At 46.7% G+C, this 24,502-nt stretch overlaps 1 protein-coding gene across 3 annotated transcripts in view; it reads right to left on the reverse strand.

The window, feature by feature from the left end:
- The window catches only part of TESMIN (testis expressed metallothionein like protein), a 63,088-nt gene extending 38,916 nt beyond the window's left edge, over positions 1–24,172 (reverse strand). For all 3 annotated transcript variants that reach the window (XM_055354690.2, XM_019037297.4, XM_004051680.3), the window contains exons 1-6: positions 24,043–24,172; positions 22,768–23,277; positions 19,784–19,942; positions 17,552–17,672; positions 14,879–14,955; positions 11,264–11,352 (exon numbers count right to left, since the gene is read on the reverse strand). In XM_055354690.2, the coding sequence (XP_055210665.1) occupies positions 11,264–11,352; positions 14,879–14,955; positions 17,552–17,672; positions 19,784–19,942; positions 22,768–23,238 (917 nt within the window). In that variant the 5' untranslated portion in view covers positions 23,239–23,277; positions 24,043–24,172. The remainder of the gene's footprint in view (positions 1–11,263; positions 11,353–14,878; positions 14,956–17,551; positions 17,673–19,783; positions 19,943–22,767; positions 23,278–24,042) is intronic.
- Between the last annotated feature and the right edge of the window lie 330 nt (positions 24,173–24,502).

Raw genomic sequence — 24,502 nt, forward strand, 5'->3', positions numbered from 1 at the left:
CTGTAATTCTTGTAATGTTTCAAACCTTTTCATTACTGTTATGTCTGTTATAGTGATCTGCAATCCTCGTTCTTTGATGTCACTAAGTGTAATTGTTTTGGAGTACCACAAGCCACGTCCATATAAGAGCACAAACTTAAGTGCAATTGTTTTGGAGTACCACGAGCCATGTCCATGTAAGAACATGAACTTAACTGATGAATGCTGAGTGTGTTCTGACTGCTCCACCAACTGGCGGTTCCCTGTCTCTCTCCCTGTCCTCAGGCCTCCGTATTCCCTGAGACACAACAATATTGAAATTAGGCCAGTTAACAACTCTACAATGGCCTCTAAGTGTTTAAGAGAAAAGAAGAGTCTCACGTCTCTCACTTTAAATCAAAAGATTAAGCTTAGTGAGGAAGGCATGTCGAAAGCCAAGATAGGCTGTGAATCAAAGGAAAAGCTTTCGGAGGAAATTAAAAGTGTTACTCCAGTGAACACACAAATTATAAGAAAGCAAAACACTGCTGACATGAAGAAAGCCTGAGAGGTCTGGAGAGAAGATGAAACCGGACAAAGCCTAATCCAGAGCAAGGCCCTAATGCTTGTCAATTCCATTAAGGCTGAGAGAGGTGAGGAAGCTGTACATCAAAAATTGGAAGCTAGCAGAGGCTGGTTCATGAGGTTGAAGGAAAGAAGCCATCTCCATAACGGAAAAGTACAAGGTGAAGCAGCAAGTTCTGATGGAGAAGCTGCAGCAAGTTCTCCAGAAGATCTAGCTGAGATCACTGATAAAGGTGGCTACACTGAACAACAGGTTTTCGGTGTAGATGAAGCAGCCTTCTACTAGAAGAAGATCCCACCTAGAACTTTTGCAGCTAGAGAAGAGAAGTCAATGCCTGGCTTCAACGCCTCAAAGGACAGGCTGGCTCTCTTATTGGGATATGGTGCAGTTGGTGACCTTAAGCTGAAGCTAATGCTCATTTCCCATTCTGCAAATCCTAGACCCTTTAAGAATGTTGCTAAAACTACTCTGCCTTGTGCTTACAAATGGAACAACAAAGCCTGAATGACAGCACATCTGTTTACAGCATGATTTACTGAATATTTTAAGTCCACCGTGAAGACCTACTACTCAGAAAAAGATCCCTTTCAAAATATTACTGCTCATTGACCAGGTACCTGGCCCCCCAAGAGCTCTGATGGAGCTGTGCAAGGAGATTAATATTGTTCTCATGCCTGCAAACACAATATCCATCCTGTAGCCCATGGATCAAGGTGTCATTTTGACTTTCAAGTCTCATTATTTAAGAAATACATTTCATAAATCTATAGCTGCTATTGATAGTGATTCCTCTGATGGATCTGGGCAAAGTCAATTGAAAACCTTCTGGAAATTATTCCATTCTGTGTGCCATTAAGAATATTCATGATTCATGGGAGGAAGTAAAAATATCAACATTGAAAGGAGGTTAGAAGTTGATTCTAACCAGCTGGGCGTGGTGGCTCACGCCTGTAATCCCAGTACTTTGGGAGGCCGAGGCAGGCGGATCATGAGGTCAGGAGATTGAGACCATCCTGGCCAACATGGTGAAACCCCGTCTCCACTAAAAATACAAAAATTAGCTGGGCGTGGTGGTGGGCGCCTGTAATCCCAGCTACTTGGGAGGCTGAGCCAGGAGAATGGCTTGAACCTGGGAGGTGGAGGTTACAGTGAGCCAAGATCATGCCACTGCACTCTAGCCTGGTGACAGAGGAAGACTCTGTCTCAAAAAAAAAAAAAAGTTGATTTCAACCCTCATGGATGGCTTTGTGGGGTTCAAGACTTCAGTGGAGGAAGTCACTGCAGATGTAGAAATAGCAAGAGAATTCGAATTAGAAATGGAACCTGAAAATGTGACTGAATTGTTTCATTACCATGATAAAACTGTAATGAATGAGGAATTGCCTCTTACAGATGAGCAGAGAAAGCAGTTTCTTGAGATGGAATCTGCTCCTGGTGAAGATGCTTTGAACACTGCTGAAATGACAATACAGGATCTAGAATATTCCATAAACTGAGTGGATAAAGCAGTGCAAGGCTTGAGAGGATTAACTCCAATTTTGAAAGTTCTACTGTGGGTGAAATGCTATCAAACAGCATCACATACTATAGAGAAATCTTTCCTGAAAGGAAGAGTCAGTTGATGTGCCAAACTGCATTGTTGTCTTATTTTCAGAAACTGCCACCGCAACCCCAGCCTTCAGTCCCCCACCACCCTCAACAGTCAATAGCCACGACATTAAGGCAAGACCCTCCCTCCACCAGCTAGAAGATGACTACTCGCTGAAGGCTCAGATGATTGTTAGCATTTCCTAGAAACAGTGTTTTTAAATTAAGGTATGTACTTTTTAGATAGAATGCTATTGCACACTGATTCGACTACAGCATGTTTATAGTTATATAAACATAACTTCTACATGCATTAGGAAACCAAAAACCTTGTGTGACTTGCTTTATTGTGATTTGCTCTGTTGTGGCTGTGGAGCTGAAGCTGCAGTACCTCCAACGCAAGCCTGTATGTTGTTGCCTATACCAAAATAGGCCTGTTATAAACGTTTTTATATTTTATATTTTACGTTAAATTTTTAAGTTGTATATTTTACAGTTGCTTTAAAAAATGATGTAGCAAGGCCGGGCGCGGTGGCTCACGCCTGTAATCCCAGCACTTTGGGAGGCCGAGGCGGGTGGATCACGAGGTCAGGAGATCAAGACCATCCTGGCTAACACGGTGAAACCCCGTCTCTACTAAAAACACAAAAAATTAGCTGGGCGTGGTGGCGGGCGCCTGTAATCCCAGCTAGTGGGAGGCTGAGGCAGGAGAATGGCGTGAACCCAGGAGGCGGAGCTTGCAGTGAGCCGAGATCGCGCCACTGCACTCCAGCCTGGGCGACAGAGCGAGACTCCGTCTCAAAAAAAAAAAAAAAAAAAAGAAAAAAAGAAAAAAAAAAATGATGTAGCAAATCAATGTTTAACATATAAGAAAATGATTAAGAAAGACATTTGTCACAGTGCTGGAAATGTAGACGTTAATTACTTAAAAAATCTGGCTGGGCGCAGTGACTCATGCCTGTAATCCCAGCACTTTGGGATGCCATGGCGGGCAGATCACCTGAGGTCAGGAGTTTGAGACCAGCCTGGCCAACATGGTGAAACCTCATCTGTATTAAAAATGCAAAAATTAGCTGGGCATGGTGGCGGGCACCTATAATCTCAGCTACGCAGGAGGCTGAAGCAGTAGAACTGCTGGAACCTGGGAGGTGGAGGTTGCAGTGAGTCGAGATCACACCATTGCACTCCAGCCTGGGCCGACAACAGCCAGACTTTGTCTCAAAAAAAAAAAAAAAAAATATTTAAAATCCATCAGTAAGTTTCCAATAAAATAATCAGAAAGCATTTAACTACCTCTTCAGTTTACATCAACACCATTTTAATCATCCAGATTAATTTATCAGTTAAAAATAATTCCCAACTTTTTATGGCTAATGAAACAATAGCAACAAAAGGTTGGGGTACATTGTTTCAAGTTTCAGGGGTAAGGAACTAAGAGAGGAACTAAAAAGGGTAGTTCCAGCTCTATTTGGAGGAGGAAGATGAACGAGTAAAACGCTTGTCTACCACAGGAAGAGGGCAGGAGACAATCTTTACAGGTGTGGAGGTTCCCCCAGGAAACCTGAAAGCAGAAGTTGCTAAGAGTGGAAGCTTCTTGGAGGGAGACAGACTATAGGAGAAGTGGAGCAGGGTACTATCACTTTCCATGGAGCCTTGACTGTGGTAATCGATTTTTACCCATGCCATCGCTAAAAACAAATACAAAAAATTAGCTGGGCATGAGGGCGCATGCCTGTAATTCCAGCTACTTTGGAGGCTGAGCTGGGAGGATCACCTGAGCCCAGGGGGTCAAGGCTGCAGTAAGCCACGATTGAGCCACTGCACACCAGCCTGGGCGACACAGTGAGACCCTGTCTGAAAAAAAAGTTATAAAATAAAAAAAAAATACTGTCATGTGTTTTTATCTCTATTGATGGCCAATTATAATAATAATCCCTCATAGCCTGTATACAGCAGAGACTCCCATGAGAGTAGGACTAACTCACGCTAAGAAAATTACATTCCATTGCCTTGCGCTCATGACTTAGTTGCGGGGAATAAAAAGGTAAAAGAAATGGAAAGCTATTGATGGCGATGATGCCACAAGTGCGAGTGAAGCAAGCAACGGAGGATCCCCAGCTTATGTTCCTTCACCTGAACCAAGTGTCTCCACATGAGGACAGGTGGCATGTATGGAGAGACACCAGCACGAGGTCAGGGGTCTGCCACCAACAGACCTCACTGCTTGGGTGAATTTACCTATTCCTTAGCTTTTCCAAAAACAGAACACAAACTTTATTAGTATTTCCAGAGATAACTGGTTTCTCAGTGATGGATTGATTCCAGCCAAATCACAATGCATGATCAGAATGCCATGCATCAATTCATGATGGAAATAACATCCTTTTCCAGTGCCCAAAATGTTCACGTTGTCTCTCCAAGGCCTCTCATTTCTCAGTATGGAGCCACTAGGAAGCTAAGTCAATGGCCAGACAGTTGCATGTTGAGCACAGAATTCGAGGTGTGTAGACATCGAGTAGATTGGGAGGGCTCTAAGTCTCTTGCCCACTGCACACAGCACTTCGTGGAGAAGGCATCTCCGTGCCCTTACAGACAGTGCTCTGTCGCCTGCCAGCACTGGACACACTCTGGGCCTCCTTTCCTCTGTTCCAATGCTGACCGAGTGCCCTCGTGATGGTACATTCTTTCTTACATGTGTCGGTCACCAATTAAGCTAGGAAGCTGCTTCTAGACAAGAAGCTGTTTCTTTGGCCTTCCATTCTGACGTAATTCAAGTTAAGCCTTTCTTAGAGTCATCTCATTTCCAAGTCCATAGGAGTTACCTCATTTTGTCCCCAGTTACAGTCTACACCCTACTTTAGGCTTCATGGTCATTTGACCTGCCTGGTCCCCACACCCAGCCAGCAGCTGAGCAGCTCCCATCCCCAGGAGCCCACCACCCTGTACAGCTCTGTCCTCTGGATGCCACCACCTGGTCCTCCTCCACATCTGACATCTCCATCTGGGAAGGCCTGCTCTGGCTTGACAGCGTCACAGGGTCCAGGCTTTCTCCCACTGTCCTTCCTCCTCCTTACCCAGAGCTGCGTCTTTAGTTTCCCCATCAGTCATGTCATGGCGTTTCCAATGTTCAGAGAAGTATATGGCCTCATAGACTAAACCAATGAGAGCTCAAACATTTTCAGACAGTCAACCCTAGACTGTCTGCAATTACTTTTTAAAAATCAATTTGTTTTTCCACTTTGGTTGTATGAACTAAGTTTCACGGACTTCTGGATTTCTACCCACTGGTGCACCCCCACATCACTGTCCCATCACTGGGGCTCTCAGTGACTTCAGCAGGAGCTCTGCAATGGAAAAATCACGTGAAGACTGTGGTTAGGGTTGTTAGACATTGGGACTAGGACATGTTCTCCCTTTTCAACATGTAACTTAAGGCTAGGCAGACATAAGAGCCGAAAGTGAGCAGCCCACAGCAAGAGCTGAGGGAGGGCAGACAGCACAGACACCAGACGCCAGCTTTGGCAGGGTGGCCGAGGAAACTGATGCCCCTAGTGCTGTCAAGCATGGCAATGAGGTCCGCCTCCTACTTCAGCCACATCGTCTACTTCCAGCCCCCGACTCCACGTGACAATTGGCCCTATCATCCCTTGACCACACCTCCTGGCTGGGGGAGAACTTTCTGAGAAAATTTCAATGTAGAATAAGCCAATTCATAAAACTTTTTAAAAATGGGATGTGGAAATATTACAGTTAACGCTCAACAATGACATGGTTAGCACTTGTCTGAGGGGCTAGAGGATGCAAACCAAAACCCAAGAAAAATTACGCCCCTTGAAGTGTGAGCCACCAGTGTCTTGACTAAATTAGTTGGCCAAGATAATACCAAAAATTCGTACCAGCTTCATGCAAAAGTGGCTGCTTCTCGCTGTTTTGGTTGACAACGAGCATTAGGACAAGGTTGCTGAGAAGTAACTGTAACACGTGCAGTGCTAGCCGTTCCGGTTTCTCTAGACTATGCTCCACTTACTGACTTCTAAGCAACCTTATTTCATATTTAATAATGAAGGATTTGTGATTACTTACAATTTCAGACACTGGGATTTGGTACAGTTACATGGCTTTTTACACTTTGTGCCCCATGAACTAAGAGTTACTCTATAAAGATTAAAAAAGAAAATGTATTCAGCTGGTTACTCCTTATATAGAGAATTAGCTAAGCATCTGGTGTTTTTCAACACATTGTGAGAATCTCAACACCAGATCGTTATAGGTATTATTGACAGATGCCTAATCATGAAGTGGGAGTTTCCAATGTGATGGAACTAGCACCACCAAACACAGCCACACATGCCCAGGGAGTCAGTGTGCATGCGGAGCAGGGTCCTAAGGCTCTTCACCCTTCCCAAGATGTCTTCCTGGAGTTCTTCTCCCCCTGACCTATTTAAATCTCTATTTTTTGTGCTCCTCTCCCCACTGAACAGCTCTTTCCCCCCCAAAATCTGAATGCTAATGGGAAGTACAAATTAAAGAACAATAGATAAAGCGTCGTTCATCTTCAGATATACCAGTGCTAAAGCAGTCCACGCTGTAATATTACTAACAATATCAAAGCATGTTAGTAATCACTTAAGTGTGCCATGTGATCACTGGGGACTTTCCTCATTTTAGGAAGGGATTATTACAACTCCCTCCTAACTGCATTTGGCGATTAGCTCAGAAGTCATCTTCAGGGGCATTAGAGAAGAAACAAACTCTTCCTCTAACGTGTCTCTGGGTGTTGCTAAATGTGAGGGCAGCTGCACATTAAACCATCGGGAGAAGTTCCCAAGCATTGCTCAGAAGAGACACTCACCAAGGAGCTCAGAACATTTGCAATGGAAGTGGTTCAATAGGCTGTGATGACAAGGGGGGTGCACGTGTACAAAACACCATGTGACAAAAACCAAACTAGATGAATTCTAAACGAATACAGCATTTAATTTAGAATTCTGTGACAGGGCTGTCCCTGTGCCCAGTGGGGGCACGCATCTCTGTCAGTGTGCTCTTTGAGGTCATGTACACAGGCCTCATCTCTGCAACGCACTGGCCACTTCTGAGCAAGGCTGCATCTTAGTCTTGGGTTTTCTACCAGAGCTAGAACAGCACCTGGCACACAGTCCGTGCTTGCTGTCAGCCTCGTGCCATCTCATGGAACATAGGGGTTGGTAACTAATACAAACGCCCTAAAGAGAGGCAAAGTCTTTGCCCTGTCCTCTGTGCTCCGAGCGCCCGCACACTCAGCAGTCTTGGCTGGCTGTCGGGGCTGAGGTCAGTTCCAAATCCCCCCCCACTTGGCCTGCCCTCACCTCAGTGCTCTGGTCTTCCGCCCCTGCTCTCACCACCTGTGCCTCTGTTTAGTGACCCATCCCACTCCCCATGGGAAACAGCTCATGGCACGTGACACGGGGGCAAGCTGCTAACTTTGACTGCTTCTGGAGAGAGCTCCCATTTTAGAGGTAAAGACAATGTTGCTGAATGCTGTATTAATTGAGAATTCATCTAGTTTTGTTTTTCCTTTAGAGACAGAACAGTTACAGCTTTCTGCCCTCATGGGTGCCTAGAGGTGGCAGGTCCAGCTATCCTGCCACCTGGCCTGTCCACCTGTGGGTCAGACCTGGGCCTGTTCAGAGGAGGGCTCTGACAGCTACTTCACTGCTCTTGCCCTTGGCCCTCTCAGATCTGCCCTGAGCTGGGGCACAGGGTGGCCCGGCACTTCCTGTCTAGAGGAATGAAAACTGTTCCGTTGAGGAAGTGGTGTGGGGGCTTGCGGAGGCAGTCCAGTGGGGACCCACTGTAACTGTGGAGGGAGGGTGACAAGCCTACGAGTATCTACAGAGTCAAGAGGAGGCCGGCAGGCATTTACTATAAATCACTGTGTGGCCAGGACTGTGGTCAGTGCTTCAGGCGACACCAAGGATAACTATCTGTTTAATATACAGTGCCTGTCCTGCAGGAGTCCACCAAGTCAGCAGGGACACGAGACATAGGCAATGGAAACATTAGAGCACAGAAGAGAATAATCAACCAGCACACTGTCCTATACTGACTATGCACATGGTGCCATATTGACTGTAAATGCCACAGGAACTCAGAATAATCAACCAGCACACTGTGCTACACCGACTGTAAACACTGCAGGAACTCAGAGGCAGCATAGTTCAGCACAGATGGAAGAACTGAAAACCAAATGCTCTTGAAGGAGGTGGAACTTGACATCAACTTTTAAGGCGGCAAGGTTTCTTCACTATTACTCAACAGGATGACCCAGTTGAAATAACAGCGCCAGTAAAGACACCCATCAGGAATGAGCACGGAGTGCGGGGGCAGTGAGGGCCTCTGACGGCAGTGGACACTAAGTGGAAACTCACTTCCATGGCTCCAGATGGACTGCTCTCTCAGTGCCCATCTAAAAATTAAAGAGTTAGAAGAGATGTGGACAACTCTGCCTCAGAAAAGCATTCTAAACAAACTACACCACAACAAGATAACCTCATCTTTAGGAAAAAAATTTCCAGAGAAGCGGACTCTTAAATATTCTTTATTATGATGTTCATTATGTTACTAAAACCAGTAGCATCAACAATGTGTCAGAATTCACATTTATTACCAGATTGGTAATAGGATTATTAAAGCTACAGAGTGTCAGGACAAGGATTTGTATTAAAGAGTTTTTATTAATATGATAAGCTAGTTAATAAGTTAGCCAGTTCACCCCCCAACCCTAACAAATGACCATCGGGTCAGCTCGCACACTCAGCCTGCTGGCCTCCAGCCTAAGCTGAACTGCTTCTATGGCCTCTACTAAGTTAGATATGGCTGAACCACACTCGGCTGACAGAGTCTTGGTTGGGAACTCACACGGAATGAAATAACCAGCAAAACGTTCTCTGACTGCTTTCTTACCACCAAAAATAAATTGGTAGAGATTCCAGTATATCATCAGTATTGCAGATGTCGACATAAAAATCATCAGGCCCAATTAAGTGGAGAGGCATTGGATTAAGTAATTATGTGCATAAAAAATACAAATACACATCTCATGTTTTTCCTGGCACACCGTTTACAATAGAGAAATATTTTGTAACATTCAAAATAAAGAAAAACATGTGACTGATTGAAAAAAATCTAGTATAGACACAGAAGGAGGAAAAGGAGAGAGGAAGAAGAGCAGGGGGAGGAGAACAAAGAGGAGGAGGAGGGGACGAGAAGAGGAAGGAGGAGGAGGAGAATGGGAAGCCGGGGGAGAGGAAAAGGGGGAAAAGGAGAAATAGCTGCCCTGAAAACGCTGTCATGACTGCTGCTCTGTGCAAATGCCCATCGGCTGCACCACATGGAAGCCTCAGAGGGTGCTGCAACTGGGGGAGCACGCAATTAAAGTATGAGAAGTATCAAATGTCCTTGAATGTTCTAGACACAATACAGCACAGAGTCAATACTATTGACCAGGTGTCCCCAGATTACAAGAAAGATGAGTATCTTCAGAACTGTAGCCTTTTAGATCATCCTGTGTAATGTATCAGCAGAATCTGGAAGTAGCTGAAGTCATTTTTGTTTGGTCCAGAAATGTTAACAGCCATGATGAGATGACCAATTACAATCATAGCAACTGCACCCTCACCGATCCATCACACCCAGAGAGTGAAGCAAGCAGCATGGCCCACAGTCTTATTCTGTCCAACTCAGCAAAAGTTGTCAACAGCCTAGGCACAGAATTACAACAGCTGAAAGAGCCACTGCAGAAACTGAAGCAGCGGTGCCCAGGAGCAACCAACGCCCTTCAGCGACCATGAGGGCTGATAGCGTTGATCGGTTCCAGTGTGTTTCCAGATTCATGGCCTTTCATTCCAGCCCCAAACCACTCTCCTCGCACTTACCAAGGCCATCACGAAGCCATGCCCGATGGCAGAACTCTGCAGGAGCCTGGAAAGCACTGGAGGCTGCGGGCTGTATCCTGTAAGGTGTTTGACTGCTGTCTCTCAGGCCCAGGGTGTGTGTTTGCCTTAGACTGTGGGCCCAAAGAACTCCTGCAGGCAGGCCGGGCACGCCTGTAATCCCAGCACTTTGGGAGGCTGAGATGGGCGGATCATCTGAGGTCAATATTTCAAGACCAGCCTGGCCAACATGGTGAAACCCAGTCTCTACTAAAAAATACAAAAATTAGCCTGGTATAGTGGTATGCGCCTGTGGTCCCAGCTACTCGGGAGGCTGAGGCAGGAGAATTGCTTGAACCCAGGAGGCGGAGGTTGCAGTGAGCAGAGATCATGCCATTGTATTCCAGCCTGGGTGACAGAGCAAGAGTCTGTCTCAAAAAAACAAAACAAACAAACAAACAAAAAAAACAAGAAAAAACAAACAAACAAACAAACACCTCTTGGAGGCAGGAATATGCTGATCTCCATAATCAACTACAGGGTTCAATGAATGGAGAGGGTTGCCCAAACCACTGTTAATACATAAATGTTAACCTGATAATTTCAACCAGTTGATTAGTTTAATTAGCAACAATTATAAACACAAGACAGGCAAGAAATAGCAAGATTATAAACACAAGACAGGCAAGAAATAGCAAGATGAGGTCCCAGATAAGTGCAGCCTATGTCCACCTGGAGATGTGAAGACAGATCATGCATTAGCACCTGCCATAGAGCTCGAGCCAACTCAGCATGGAAGGCAGCGGGCGGAGGCAGCTGGAGGGCACTCTGCAGCCCCCCGTTCATGCTGCATGGCTGCCACACCATTATTTCCACGGACGACAGCGAAAAAGAGAGGCCAGCACAGTTTGAATCAACATGGAATGAAGACAGAGCTATAAATGGCAACAAGCCTCAGAAACACCAACATAGGACAGTGGACAGGAGGACAGGGACAGATGCAGGTTATGGGCCAGACTTTCCAGCAGCCTTTGCAGCCCCAATGAAACCAGACACAGACAGCAACACTGTTAGTGGCATTGCTGATGGTAAAAACATTTCTCAGAAGTCATGAAGGTGTGCAGTGAAGCTCATTTTATAGTATAGAAGAAAATCGTGAATGTATCCAAGAGTCTCTTAAATTATTACATTAGAGTGACAATGTATTGCTTCTAATCCTTACCCAGCCAAAGTTATTTTTGGTGGTCCTGGAAGAGTTGATCCCGAGGGGAAAGCAGACCCGTTGACTACCGATGGTAAGGCTCCCTCAAGCTGTTCAAAGTCAAAGGCAAGGATATTTTGAATTAGCAAGGATTTTTAAAGTTCCAGTCAGCCAGCCCCGTAGATAAAAATGATTCTTTTTTTCCCTAAAGGTTTACATCACCATCCCTTTATAACCATGTCTGGCCTTATTACCACAAGGAATCCACTGACATTCGGAAGGTCTAGTGCTGAGGTGTGTCACAGGCCTGCCTGGAAGTGTGCAAAGATGTCTGGAAGTGTGCAAAGATGCAAGGCTGGCCTCCACGGGCTGGAGGCCGTCCATAGCTGTCACTCAGCTGGCCAGGGGTATTGTCATGGAACTCCTTTTCATTTTTATAGACTATCAATTATGAAATAAATTTAATGACAAATTTCCATAAACTAGAAATGTTCTTATACAGATCTTGACATTTGAAGTCTTGTTGGCAACCATGATTTTTCATGTATTCAAAAAAATATTTTGCAACCAGTTTTAACAAATTCAAAAGCAATGTCATCATCTCTGCATTGTCCATGTTCTTTGCTTTCCCAGGTCTCATCTTTCTTTATGTTACTCATTAGCATGGCCTGTGGAGGCTGTTCACAGGGAAAGGAACAGGCAGCAAAGCCATCACTGGCCTACTTCTCTTCTACTCAGTAGCTTGAAGAAATTAACAGCACTAAATACAATTAGGTTTTCAGATTATTTGCATATATCACAATTAAACCTCATATCCTTGTCCCTTCCTCTGTCCAAAAATGGAAATGTATCTTTAAATTTATTTTTAAAGCTTTAAGAAGTATAGTCTTAGAAAAAAAATGCATCTTGTATTCATCCTCTGCACTTCCTCCATTCTGTGCCCAGTTTAAACTGTGTGTCATCACCATCCGTTAGGGCTGGAAGACACTGAGAAAGCCTCCCGGGTCCCACTGCCTCATTTACAATCAGTCTTAAGTCCCCAGGCTTCTTCCCGGGAAACCCCTTCCTGCTCTCCTCTTGCTCGTGCACAGAAGGGAGTGCTCACAAGGCCCTGAGACAGGTGTCCCTTTTGCCCTCACCTGGACACCTAATTGTTAGGCGCCTGTCTTCAAATGTCAGTCTGAAGAGTTTTGCATTCTTTTGGAGAAAGGATGTCATAGTTCTCAGGATTGAGGCAATTATTCGCATAAACCAGGTAAAATTACTTTTTTTCCCCCTTTGCTTATTTAGCCCCAAAGTAAAGCAGAGACATCTCTTATGTACTCCATAGGTTGTAAATCCAGGGCAACTTTATGCTGGAATCCATGAGTTTCTTCAGCAATGTTTGGTCCTCTTGGAGTGAAGGAAGTCAACTCGGAGGCAGGGCTTCTCAGACTCTGCTGTGTGCACAAGTCACCCGAGGCCTTTATGAAAATGCAAATCTGATTCAGGGGGTCTGAATCCCAGGTTTGGGGTGGAACCTGAGGTTCTGCACTTCTTAACAAGCTCCCAGGTGATCCCAACAGTTCTGGTCCATGGATCACACTTTGGGTGGTAACGCTCCAAAGAATATACAGAACTGGGGTCTGGCAAGGAAGCAAACGATTCTCGAGAAGCAGCAAATGCATTGCTAAAAGAATTGTCCTTGAGGTCCATGCTGGATAAGGGGCCAAAATGGGGACGATAATAAACAGTCAAGGAAAGGTGGGGGAAGGTGGGGAGACAGCAAGTTATGGCCAAATGGGTGTTTCTTATGGAAGATCTTAGAGGTGAAAGAGCAAGTGCAATGTGTGCCTTCTGGACTGGTGGCTGAAACAGCAGAGAAAGGCCAGCAGCGTGGAGGGGGCCAGAGGGTAGGAGGGTTCTATGAGGTTCCAACACAGACTCCATCTGGGTGCTCGCCAGATCCTGACTTACACTCACCTCCTGCACTGATAACACTCTCTTTTATCTTGGCCAATGTATCACTTGAGAAGTATTTACTCACTCATTCAACAAATATCTAACTCAATTTACACTCACTTCCTTTGAGATCTCATCTATTCATATGGCTTTCAACGCCATCTATACACTAGGACTCCCAATCTCAGCCCTCCTGCCCAGCCCTTCCTCACTCTAAACTCCTACGCAACATCTTCTGAGGCATCCCAAATTTAATATATCCAAACGGAACTCCTGGACGCCTTTGAAAAACTTGTACCATCTCATCTTTGTTGATGGAAACTCCATCTCTCCAATCATCCAGGCTGAAAACCTTGGGTGCATCCTTGACTCCTCTCTTTCTCTCACATCCCACATCCAATCCATCAGCAAATCCTGTTGACTCAAACTTCAAAGTATCCCTAGAAGCTATTTCTTGCCACCTCCACTGCCACCACCTGATCTGAGCGATCATCTCTCCCCGAGATTATTGCCATAACAGGCTCACCGTTCTCCTTGACCCCTCCTCCCCACCAGCCCCTCTTTAGAGTGGAAGCCATAATCCTCCCAGTGCCTTGACTTCCTCCCTGCCCTGCTCCCCTAGCTCACACTATCCCAGGCCCAGTGGCCTCCTCGCTGCCACCATAGCAGGCATGACCCTATCCAAGGCCCGCCTGGGATGTTCCACAGCTTGCTTCACACGGCTCATTCCCTCATCTCTTTAAAGGCTTTGCTCAAATGTCACCTTCACAACGGAGCCATGATCACCTTTTTTAAACCTGCAACTAGGCTTTTTCCCCATCAAATCCCCATCCCCCCAATCCGCTTCCTCTGCTCTCCTAACAGATGATGTAATTGGCTTCCTATTAGATTTGCTAATTGTCTATCTCCTGCAGTAAAATGTAAGCTGCAGGAGGGCGGAGTTGTGTGTTTTGTTTTCTGAGGTTCACTTACCTCACAGATCAGTGCCTGCCCTTATTGAAGGGTGAGTGGGTGCCCTACATGGGCCAGGCTTTGTGCTGATTCTCATTTTACAGAGATGAACGAGACACATATGGCCTCTGCCCCCATGGAGCCTGCATTCTTGTGGGTGGATGCAGACAAACCAACCAACCACAAAACGCAAGCCAGTGAGAGTGCCATGCAGAGCAGGAGACAGCACTGTGACTGTGGCTGGATGTCTACGCTGGGGAGTTAGGGAAGGCTCTTCCGGGGAGGTGACACTTCATACCAAAACTCGGGAAAAAGAGCGTATTTGTCCTCTACTTATATGTAATATACACATATCATGGTGTAATCATAAAAGCAAACTTTAAAAAAGTATTTCCATAACACTGAGGAGGGTGAGGAGTGTTCTGGACCGAGGAGGTGGAATATGCTGTTGGTGGGGTCACAGAGGACAGACAAGTTAGCAAGCGTGGCAGAATGCCGGTCTGGAGGCTGCAGGAAAGGGCAAAAGGGCTTCATCAAGTTGGTGAAGAATAATTGTGTCCGAGACTGACTCCAGCCCACAGTGTCTGACACAGTGGGGCAGGGACTGAACACTTGGTCAGTATTTCACTTTGACTTTTAAATGGAAAATAAATTATATTTCCTGAGTAATTCCAACCATAACAATCAAAATTTTAAGAGACAATAATGCAAAATTGTATTTTTTAAATTAAAACAATGACTCACTTGTTGTGTAATGAGATTTAATTTTGTTGATGCTGGCAAAAATCTCCCTACTAAAGCAGTCATTGGTTTAGGGACATCTGTAAGGAAGACAATTAAAAATTAATTGTAGCATCTATCGTTCCTCTTCCACTTACACGTGGATGAAAGTACAAAAGTCTGTTATGGACGTGTCCTATGCAAAGTTATTTCAACTTATCTTGATGCTAGTTACGCATTTTATTCTCTAAAACCTTTCAAGTCAGTATTTTACTTAATATACTCATTTTTCTTTTCTTTTTTGGGGAGATGGTCATAAAGCTACTTGATCTGAGCTTCCAGGGTTGGTCTACTAGGCTAAAACAATGTTGTTAGTGCTCTGGTTCCCAAATTGTGTGCCAAGGTGCCCTGTGTAGCCACAGCAAACTCACTAGGAAAAAAAATGTTTGAGATAGGGTCTCGCTATGTTGTGAGGCTGGCTTCAAACTCCTGGGCTCAAGCAATCCTCCTGCCTCAGCCTCCTAAGTAGCTGAGCCTATAGGCATACCCAGCTTCGCTGGATATTTTATGTTTTCTTTTCTTTTCTTTTTTTTTTTTTGCTTTTTTGAGATAGGATCTTGCTCTGTTGCCCAGGCTGGAGTGCAGTGGCACTACCACGGTTCACTGCAGGCTTGACCCCCCTAGGCTCAAGTGATCCTCCTGCCTCACCCTCCCACATAGCTGAGACCACAGGCTTGTGCCACCATGCCTGGCTAATGTTTTCATTTTTTGTAGAGACAGGATCTTGCCACATTGACCAGACTGGTCTTCAACTACTGGGCTTGAGCAATCCTCCGGCCTGGCCTCACAAAGTGCTGAGATTACAGGCGTGAGCCAGCACTCCAGGCTGGTATTTTATGTTTTTAAAGAAAGCCCAGGGACATCTATTGGATACCACAGGAACTACTTTTTTTTTTTTTTTTTGAGACAGGGTCTCACTTTGTCACCCAGGCTAGAGTGCAGTAGTGCAATGTTGGCTCACTGCAGCCTCAGCCTCAACCTTCTGGCCTCAAGCAATTCTCTCACCTCAGCCCCCCAGTCAACTGGGACAACAGGTGCACACTACCAAGCCCAGCTCATTTTTTTTTGTATTTCTTGTAGAGACAGGGTTTCGCCATGGTACCCAGGCTGGTCTTGAACTTCTGAGCTCAAGTGATTCACCTGCCTCAGCCTCCCAAAGTGCTAGGATTATAGGCGTGAGCCACCGCAGCCAGCACTACTTTCGATTTATGTGTATTTTTTTTTTCAAGTGGTTACTAAGTTGTTTGGATATAAATACTTACTAAGCTATTTAGACTAAACTACTTAGTACTGGAACTGATAGGTACTTATTTGGTTTACAAGTGCCATGAAAAACATTCTTGAGACACTAAGGGTGTGTAAGCCTTTGTGCTCATGAGTTCAAGCAGAAGCACCTGAACACTTTTTCTCCTCCAGGCCTAGGCATCCTTTGAGTGAGGAAACTCAGACGCAGGCAGCAGGATGCACGTACCTTATGGTGATGTTTAATATGTGCACAGTGTAACAAAGGAGATGCAGGTGGGGGGAGTATGATTATATGATAAGGAAGTTGAACTGGAAAACACTATATAAACTCTCTCCTCCTGCAGACCTTAAGGCACCAGGATTTTGTCATGTGCCAGGAGGAAGGGGAACAGGAAAGACCTTCTCCCTGCCTGTAGAGATCAGAGATGCAGCATGAACCTATAGGAGATGAGGCCAAAGCTCCAACCTCAGCTTCTTCACTGTGAAAAGAGTCAATGTCTTGAGGATATTTATTCTGTCCCTGGATAGGGAGACAATCAGGATGCAATGGGGAGACAGGGAGTCACGCTTTGTCTTTTTGCCCTGGACTTCAAAGGCCAGTGAAACTACATCTGGATTTGCTATTGGTTTCAAGTTATAGGCAAGGTCAGTGAATCACCTGACAGTGAATATTCTCTCGTTAACTCAAGATCTAGGGTAATGTGATTACGTGCAGTCCCCATAGAGAGGCCTAATTTTCAAGAATTAGCATCTCACTTTTGTTAAACACAATCCTAAAATACGTCATTTACTCTTTCTCTAATCATGCATAAGGCATTTCAGAACAATCAAGTACTTACAGGTCATTTCTTATTATTGTGCCAGGTTAAAAAAGTTTCTTAGTCAGATAAGAATGAATTTCTTAGAATGAATGTCAGACAAATCCTTTGTTATTTCAGAACTCATGGTGATTAAAGCAGAATGATAGTTCTCATTGATTACATTGAAATGTTTACATTAAAATGTAGGTGTTTACACCACACCTGAAGTCAACCCATCAGGTCAGTCTGGGAAAGGCTGATATTTCAATCTAGGCACATGGAGGCACCTACTTGTGGAATTCCTACCAATGCAGTGTCGGTCTGAGTCATCACCTGTTAGGATCACAAAGCTCTCAGCAGCTAGGTGACATGAGGGACAGCTATCCAAGAATTTGAGACAGTCAGTACGGGGTACAAAAATTAGTCTATAGATATATATTTTTACATTCTTAGCTTACTAATATGGACTACGAGGTTTGCCAAATTTCCTATTTAATATCCTGGTTGCCATTTCACTTTATATAAAAAGCCAAACATATTCATTTACCAACTTACATATATGACATAGTTTTTTTATTAATTAACTTTGTACCTGACTGTAGATAATTATTTTGATCTTGATACTGAGGAACCAAGTGGAGTGCTTTTAGTTCTCTTGTTCTAGAATTGTCTATACATAGCATTTGTGTGCCCCCTTTCAATTGGCATATCACCTAAAATGAAAAAGAACAATCAGGTTTCATTTTTGAAACATAATTCCAGTAATAATGAACCTAAATAAACTTAAATCTGAGAAAATAGCTTTAATCCAGAAGTTACATTTTAATGGAAGATAGAAAACTATAGATCTGTTTTCAATTTCTTACTCTACACTAACATGCTCTTTGGAGACACCAAAGGGCAAAAAAAAAAAAAACAAAAAAAAACCCAGAAATGTTTCCTGAGATGCGTCCAGTGTGTGAACAGAAAAAAGTTCCTGTGCCTGGCTTTCTCCACAGGTGTCTGATTTAGTTGGGGATCAGGTAGCCATGCCCCAGAGCTTCCTTTGTCCTGTCCTCACTCCACCATTGACATGAGCAGAAGAGAGTGCTGCTCCGCCAAGTCCCAGCCCATTCAGCCCCAGTGGGCACTGAGGCCCTTGGCGGCATGTCCCTGAGTCCCTGGGCACGCACTTAAAATCCTCTCTAATTTTACTCCAACTGTTCTTTCCTGCCACACACATGTCATTATTTAACACATGGGGTTTTAAAAACACATCTATTTTATTTCCTACAAGTACAGCTTAGAAAGGTTAGTCCAAGAACTATAAAGTTCTAAGAAGCCACACTGATCTGCTTGGGCCTGAGCAGCACTGTCAGACCCCTCTTGGATACTGACCGTAAATAAATGGTCGCAAGCCGGGTGGGTCTGCCAGTCCATCCCATCAGTCAAGCAAAAGCACTGAGGGAACTCACTGTGTGCCCAGCCCTGCTTCAGGCTGTGGCATGTGGGGATAGAAAGGCGAGAGATGCTGTGGCTTCTGCCTGGACACAGCTTCCAATTCTGCTGGCAGAACCACAACTACATAGAGCAGCTGTGCTTTATACACTTAAATTGCTTATAATCTAGATAGGAGAACCCAAAGAACCATAAAGGACCAATGTTATCAAAGTAATACACATTGGACCTACTATGGTCATTGGATCAATATTCCACATCATCCTGATATCTGATGAGAGGCCAGCATTCATGTTCAATTGGAGTTGTATTTGTATTTGGAGGATAAAGTTATAGCTACACACACACACACACACACACACACACACAGGAAAGGCTCAGAGTGAACTCTGCAGACCTGCCTCTACTGCACACTCCTGGGCCCTATCCACATGGGAGCCTTGGCTCTGCCCTCTGGGGAAATGTGCTAACATCACTCTGCAGTCTTGGGGAGTCGGAGAGTTCTCATCCTGCTGACCTGCTTTTAGGGTCCTGGAAAAACTGCTATCAGAACCCACAGCCCCAAATAGAACCACCGATGGAGAGGCTAATGTTAGTGTACACCACAGCTAAACCAAACTCATGACAGGCTCATTTTCAAGTATTTGCTTGTTAACGTCTATGCCTTACAGCAAGGGCCTCATTTCTAGGAATAAAGAATTGCTGGGGGAAAGGCAATGATCAATTCTTGGACTCTGGGTGCTTTGCTAAGGGAATGCTGTGGGCGACACTCTCCCCATTCCTAGTCCTTGCCACGTGAGATCTGGAGTCCCAGATGCACCACTTAATTATGAAGACCAGTGTAGATGATGTAACATCTCTGTTTCTTACCCATAAAGTGGTGATAAAAAGAATGCCTATCCTACAGAGTTGTTAGGAGGATTAAATAAAGGTGCAAAAATATGACATAAACCACAGCTGTGACTGATTATGTACCCTATACAAGCGTTACCTGTTATCATGAGAGATTGGGACACGAAGGAAGCAGGCTCTGCCCTGAAGACACAGAACCGTGCCCCACACCAATATGCCAAACCATGAGGCTCAGCTGCAGTCCCTGACCCCAGCACTGCACTAACTGATGTGATTTGTGCTTGCTCTCCTTAATGAATACAGCAATGTCCTCATCTTTGTTCGATTTGCTAAGATGGAGTAGAAATGAGAATCTTAGAGGTGAGATGTGAAAGGCTGTAGCTCATGTCCCTGTTTTGCTAATGAGACAACCAAAAATCCTGATACAATACATACGTGAAATGAAAAACGAGTGAAATGATCAGTCGACTTAGTAATGATGGGGTCCAGCATTTAGTATAATGTTAGTCCTACACATCTTCTTTAGCATAATTACCATTGGGTTGGAATCTTTCTTAAGAGAACAGCAGGAGGCGTCCTCTAGTTCCTGGGACGATGGGAACTTGCAACAGGATTCCTGAGCAAGAAGATTCTGCAAAGTTGCTTCTTCCAGATTATTACTTGTAGTAGTACCACCTGCTTCCTTGATTTCAACCTAGAAAAAAGCAGTAATTATTTTAGAGAACACATGGTGGACACTGGCTCTTGCAGTTGCATAATCTAGAAAATTGAAATCTCAGTGATAAGTAGAAGTTATGGTGAAACCCTGTCTCTACTAGGCATGGTGGCGCACTCCCAGCTACTGGAGAGGTTGAGGCAGGAGAACTGCTTGAACCTGGGAGGCGGAGGTTGCTGTGAGCTGAGACAGTGCCATTGCATTCCAGCCCGGCCCCATCACACATTCTTCCAGCATGCTCAGTAGTTTGAATTAGATGTTCTAGTCAATTGTTTTTTCCTCAAAAAGCCCAAAATCCTTGGTAACGTTTTAATATTATTTATGATGTGTTTATAGGAAGATTTGTAATTAGGTAGTAGCCCTTTCCTGCCTTAATAGTAGGACAACGAACGTGAAATGGTGGAGAGTAGGGAGTGGCTGCCAGCTTTGTGTTCAAGCTGTCTTCTGTAACAACTGTCAACCCGATGACAAAATTACCAAAGATATGGAGAAATACAGGGATAATACTGAAAATCAATAGAATTTTTAAAAGTAAGAATCCTTGTGGTTAAAAAAAAAATTACAATCAGGATTGTTTCAACACTGGGATGCTGCTTTTTACAACCTGTAGGAATGTGAGGAGGAGTGGGAAACCCACGCTTTGCATCCTCCCCTCCCCTCCTCCTCCACCTGCACTTGCCCAAGCTGCCTGGACCAGAGGACAGTGGGGCTCCCCAAAGGCCAGGAGGCAGGCCACAGAGCCCTTCCAAAAAGATGGTGGCTCTAAGGTAACATACTAAAGACCTCAAATAAAAATCACACAGCAGGTATCTTTCAAAATGCAGATCATGACTCAAATTGGAGCTTGTCCAGCCCAATAAAATCAGAGGCCCAAACAAATCATATTTCCCATGTATGGGCAAATCACTCAGCACAGCAGACTAGCATCTAGGTATAAATCTTAAAAGAGATAAAGTTTAGCTATATTTTAAGTAGCTTTATTTAGAAATTTTAAATTTCATATAAATACACATAAAATTTTCTTCTACTTGCTGCTTTGGGGGATGTGCTATGCACGTCATCCCAGTTTAGATTTAACATATCTCCCTGTAATCAGCAAATACTACTATAATAAATATATCATTTCCTCAGACCTATGCAACTAATATCTGAACTACTTATACTAAAATTCCATTTCTGACCTTTCAAAACAAAGGTCAACATGTGGGAATGAATTTCTAGAAGAAGGAAATTAGCAACTGATCCTGAATATTTACTGAAAATAATTCCATTCTGTTTAAACGATAAACATGTCTGTGCTGTATCTGGTCCATTTTATTAATGAATCAGAAAGCAGTCAATAAAAATTTAAAAAGCAAAGTCTCTCCTTTAGTTTGTCAGACCAGCAATCTCTTAAAATTGGATTAAAGAGAATTTTACTATCTTTAACATCAGAAAATTCTCTTGTGTGTGTTTTGTTTGTTTTTTAAGACAGGGTCTCACTCTGTCGCTCAGGCTGGAGTGCAGTGGTGCAATCTCGGCTCACTGCAGCCTTCACCTCCCAGGTTCAAGCGATTCTCCTGCCTCAGCCTCCCGAGTAGCTGGGATTACAGGTGTGCGCCACCACACCCGGTTAATTTTTGTATTATCTTCCCTGTTCTGATTAATGCTTTCTGACTCCACTCTGTGAGGAAATGAGCCGAGCTAGGACCTACGGGCAGGAGGCGCTGGACACCAATCCGGCTGGGCAGCGAAATGCAGTTCTTAACATTTCAAGCCCTCTGAGAAAGGCTGTGAGAAAGACCTCTGTCCTGGGAAAAGGCTGGGGGGACTGGTGAGCTCTATGGCTCCTCTGAGGACAAACAGAGGTCAGTGGAGGCCCCAGCCTCTGCCCATCCTTTTCCAGTACACTAAGGAGTGGCAATTACCATAACAGAAAACTGGAAGAGCAGAAATCCAAGCTCCTGCTGCTCTGGCTTATGATACAGGGTCAGGCTCCAGCCATCTCAATACTGACTCAAGCATTGTGTCCCACAAACGCTTTATCTACAACTTACTAAAATGACCTCATGGATGAGTGGTCTCGTTTTCTGAGCTGGGTCCTTTTTGAGGGGTCGAGAACACATTTTCCTGGGACCCTTTGTTTCCTTTGAAAACTCATTAGTTTTGGCAAGAACAAAGCGGAAAATTATCAGTGGTCATCTACAGCTAGAGAGGGCAGTCGGCTGAGAGCTGGCAAGCATTTCTTTAGGCTCTGATTTACATTGCATATGCTTGAAGAGCTATTACTCATTAGCAAAGGGAAGATCTCACATCTTGACTTCAAGGCCCGGAAAATCCAAGTATTAACTCTGAGTCCTTGCTGTGGATTCCAAGCCTGGTAAAGTTAAAGGAAAAAAAAATGCAAGATGCAAACACGCCAACCCTCCAACACATTGCGTTTGTTTTCACAGACAATAGTTACCAGCAGACAGCGGGCCTCTCTCCTTAAGCCAAGGATAGCAACAGGGCCCAAGGGAACCTACGTCCTAGCTTTCCCCCTCTTTTTTTGTTGTCCGCCGTCTGCATGGTTAGGTCAGCTTTGGACGACTGGTGCAGGGCAGAATTCCCTCCAGGGGAAAGGGCTTGGCTGGGCCGATGCATGTTGGATTAGGAAGACGACATAGAGCATACGCTCTGCCGAGAATCAGTGACTCCGGTGGGCTGTGTGTGGTGTCACCAGCGAAAATGCTTGTAGAGGGAAATCCTGGGGTAGACTAGCAGCCTCAGATGGGTTGGGGAAGGGATGGAGGGGGAGCTGTGCCCATTCCCCAGGCGGTTCTTACTGGGATCATGCGGACGCCCGGGTGGGCGGCTCCTTCCAGGACCCAGGCGCCCAGGGGCAACACCGCCCGGCTGCGGTGCGCGGGCAGCAGCGAGGACAGGAAGTGCACGTTGCAGGCGGGCGGCTGCGGGGCCTGCAGGAGCGCGACGTCCTCCAGCGCGCTGAGCTCTGGGATCCCGGGGTACTCCCCGAGGAGCTCCCCGCCGTCGCTATCGCCCCCCGCGAGCTTCGCCTTGACCTGGCCCTTGCAGTCGGCGCCCAGCGCGGGGTTGAACGCGTGCAGGACGGGTTCCTTGGGGTCCGCCGGGCCCAGGTACGCTTCTTTGAAGACGTGGAACTCGTCCTCCTCGTGCTTCACGGGGGCCTTCAGGCCGATGTTCTCCGAAACGAACGGACCCTCGGGGCTTAAGAGCTCCGTCACCATCGCATCCTCCGGGCTGGGCAGCCCGCCCGGCAGAGGGCCCTCCTCCATGGCGCAGGGCGGCGGGGCGGGATGGCGGGGGCCGCGCACCTGCAACACGCGGCCAGGTGAGAGGCAGCCAGGGGAGAGGACGAGGGGAGGGGCGGCCAGGAAAGGGGACAGCCAAGGGAGGGGCGGCCAGGGGAGGGGACCAGGTGAGGGGCGGCTAGGGGAGAGGGCGGCCTGGTGAGGGAGGGCCAGGTGAGGGGCCCGGGGAAGAGCGACCAGGTGAGAGGGTCAGGGGAGGGGCGACCAGATGAGGGGCGATTAGGTGAGGGGCGGCCAGGTGAGGGGCGGCCGGGGAGGCGGTCAGGTGAGGGGAGACCAGGTGAGGAGCGACCAGGGGAAGCGGTCAGGTGAGGGGCGACCAGGGGAGGGGCGGCCGGGGAGGGGGTCACGGGAGGGGCGACCAGGTGAGGAGGTCAGGGGAGGGGCGGCCAGGGGAGGGGGCCAGGTGAGGGGCGACCAGGTGAGGAGCGACCAGGGGAGGGAGTCAGGGGAGGGGCGACCAGGTAAGGGGCGGCCAGGAGAGGGGCGGCCGGGGTGGGGGTCAGGTGAGGGGCGGCCAGGGGAGGGGGCCAGGTGAGGGGCGGCCGAGGAGGGGGTCAGGTGAGGAGCGGCCAGGGGAGGGGGGGCCAGGTGAGGTGCGACCAGGTGAGGGGCGGCCTCGCCCACGGCCCGCCGCCCGCCGCCCGCCGCCCACCGCCCACCGCCCACCCGCAGGGGCCCGACCCGGCCCGGCAGCCCCCATCCCCGCCTGCAGAGCCGAGGCCCAGCCCGGGGACCGCCCCGTCATGCCTCCTCGGAGGGACGCACCTGGGGCCGCCGGGGCTGCCGCAGCGTGGAGCGAGCGGGATGAGGCGTGGGCCGGGCCTCAGGCGCAGGCGGCCGTTGGCGGTTGGAGAAGGGGGAAGGGTGAGGGGGCAGGAACCTGGGGGGAGGGGAAGAGGCGCCCGGGCAGTGGGCGGGGCCTGGGAGTGGGGCGGAGTCGAGGTCGGGGCGGGGAGGTAAAGGCGGGGCCAGGGAGGTGTGGTGGGCGTGGTCTGGGGCGGGCGGAGACAGAGTCGCGAGGGGCGGGGCCTGGACTGCCACTGTTGCCAGAGCGGGTCAGGGGAGGCACTCCCAGGGTTCAGCCGATCCAGGCTCAGGTGGGGAAACTGAGGTCCCCATCAACTCGGGCAGCGCTAAGTGGGACTGCCTAGCTTGGCTTCTGACCTTGGGCTTCAGATATATTTTTCTGGCCAGGCGTGGTTGCTCACGCCTGTAGTCCCAGCAC

Source organism: Gorilla gorilla, chromosome 9 (genome assembly GCF_029281585.2).
Source record: "Gorilla gorilla gorilla isolate KB3781 chromosome 9, NHGRI_mGorGor1-v2.1_pri, whole genome shotgun sequence".
NCBI lineage: Eukaryota > Metazoa > Chordata > Mammalia > Primates > Hominidae > Gorilla > Gorilla gorilla.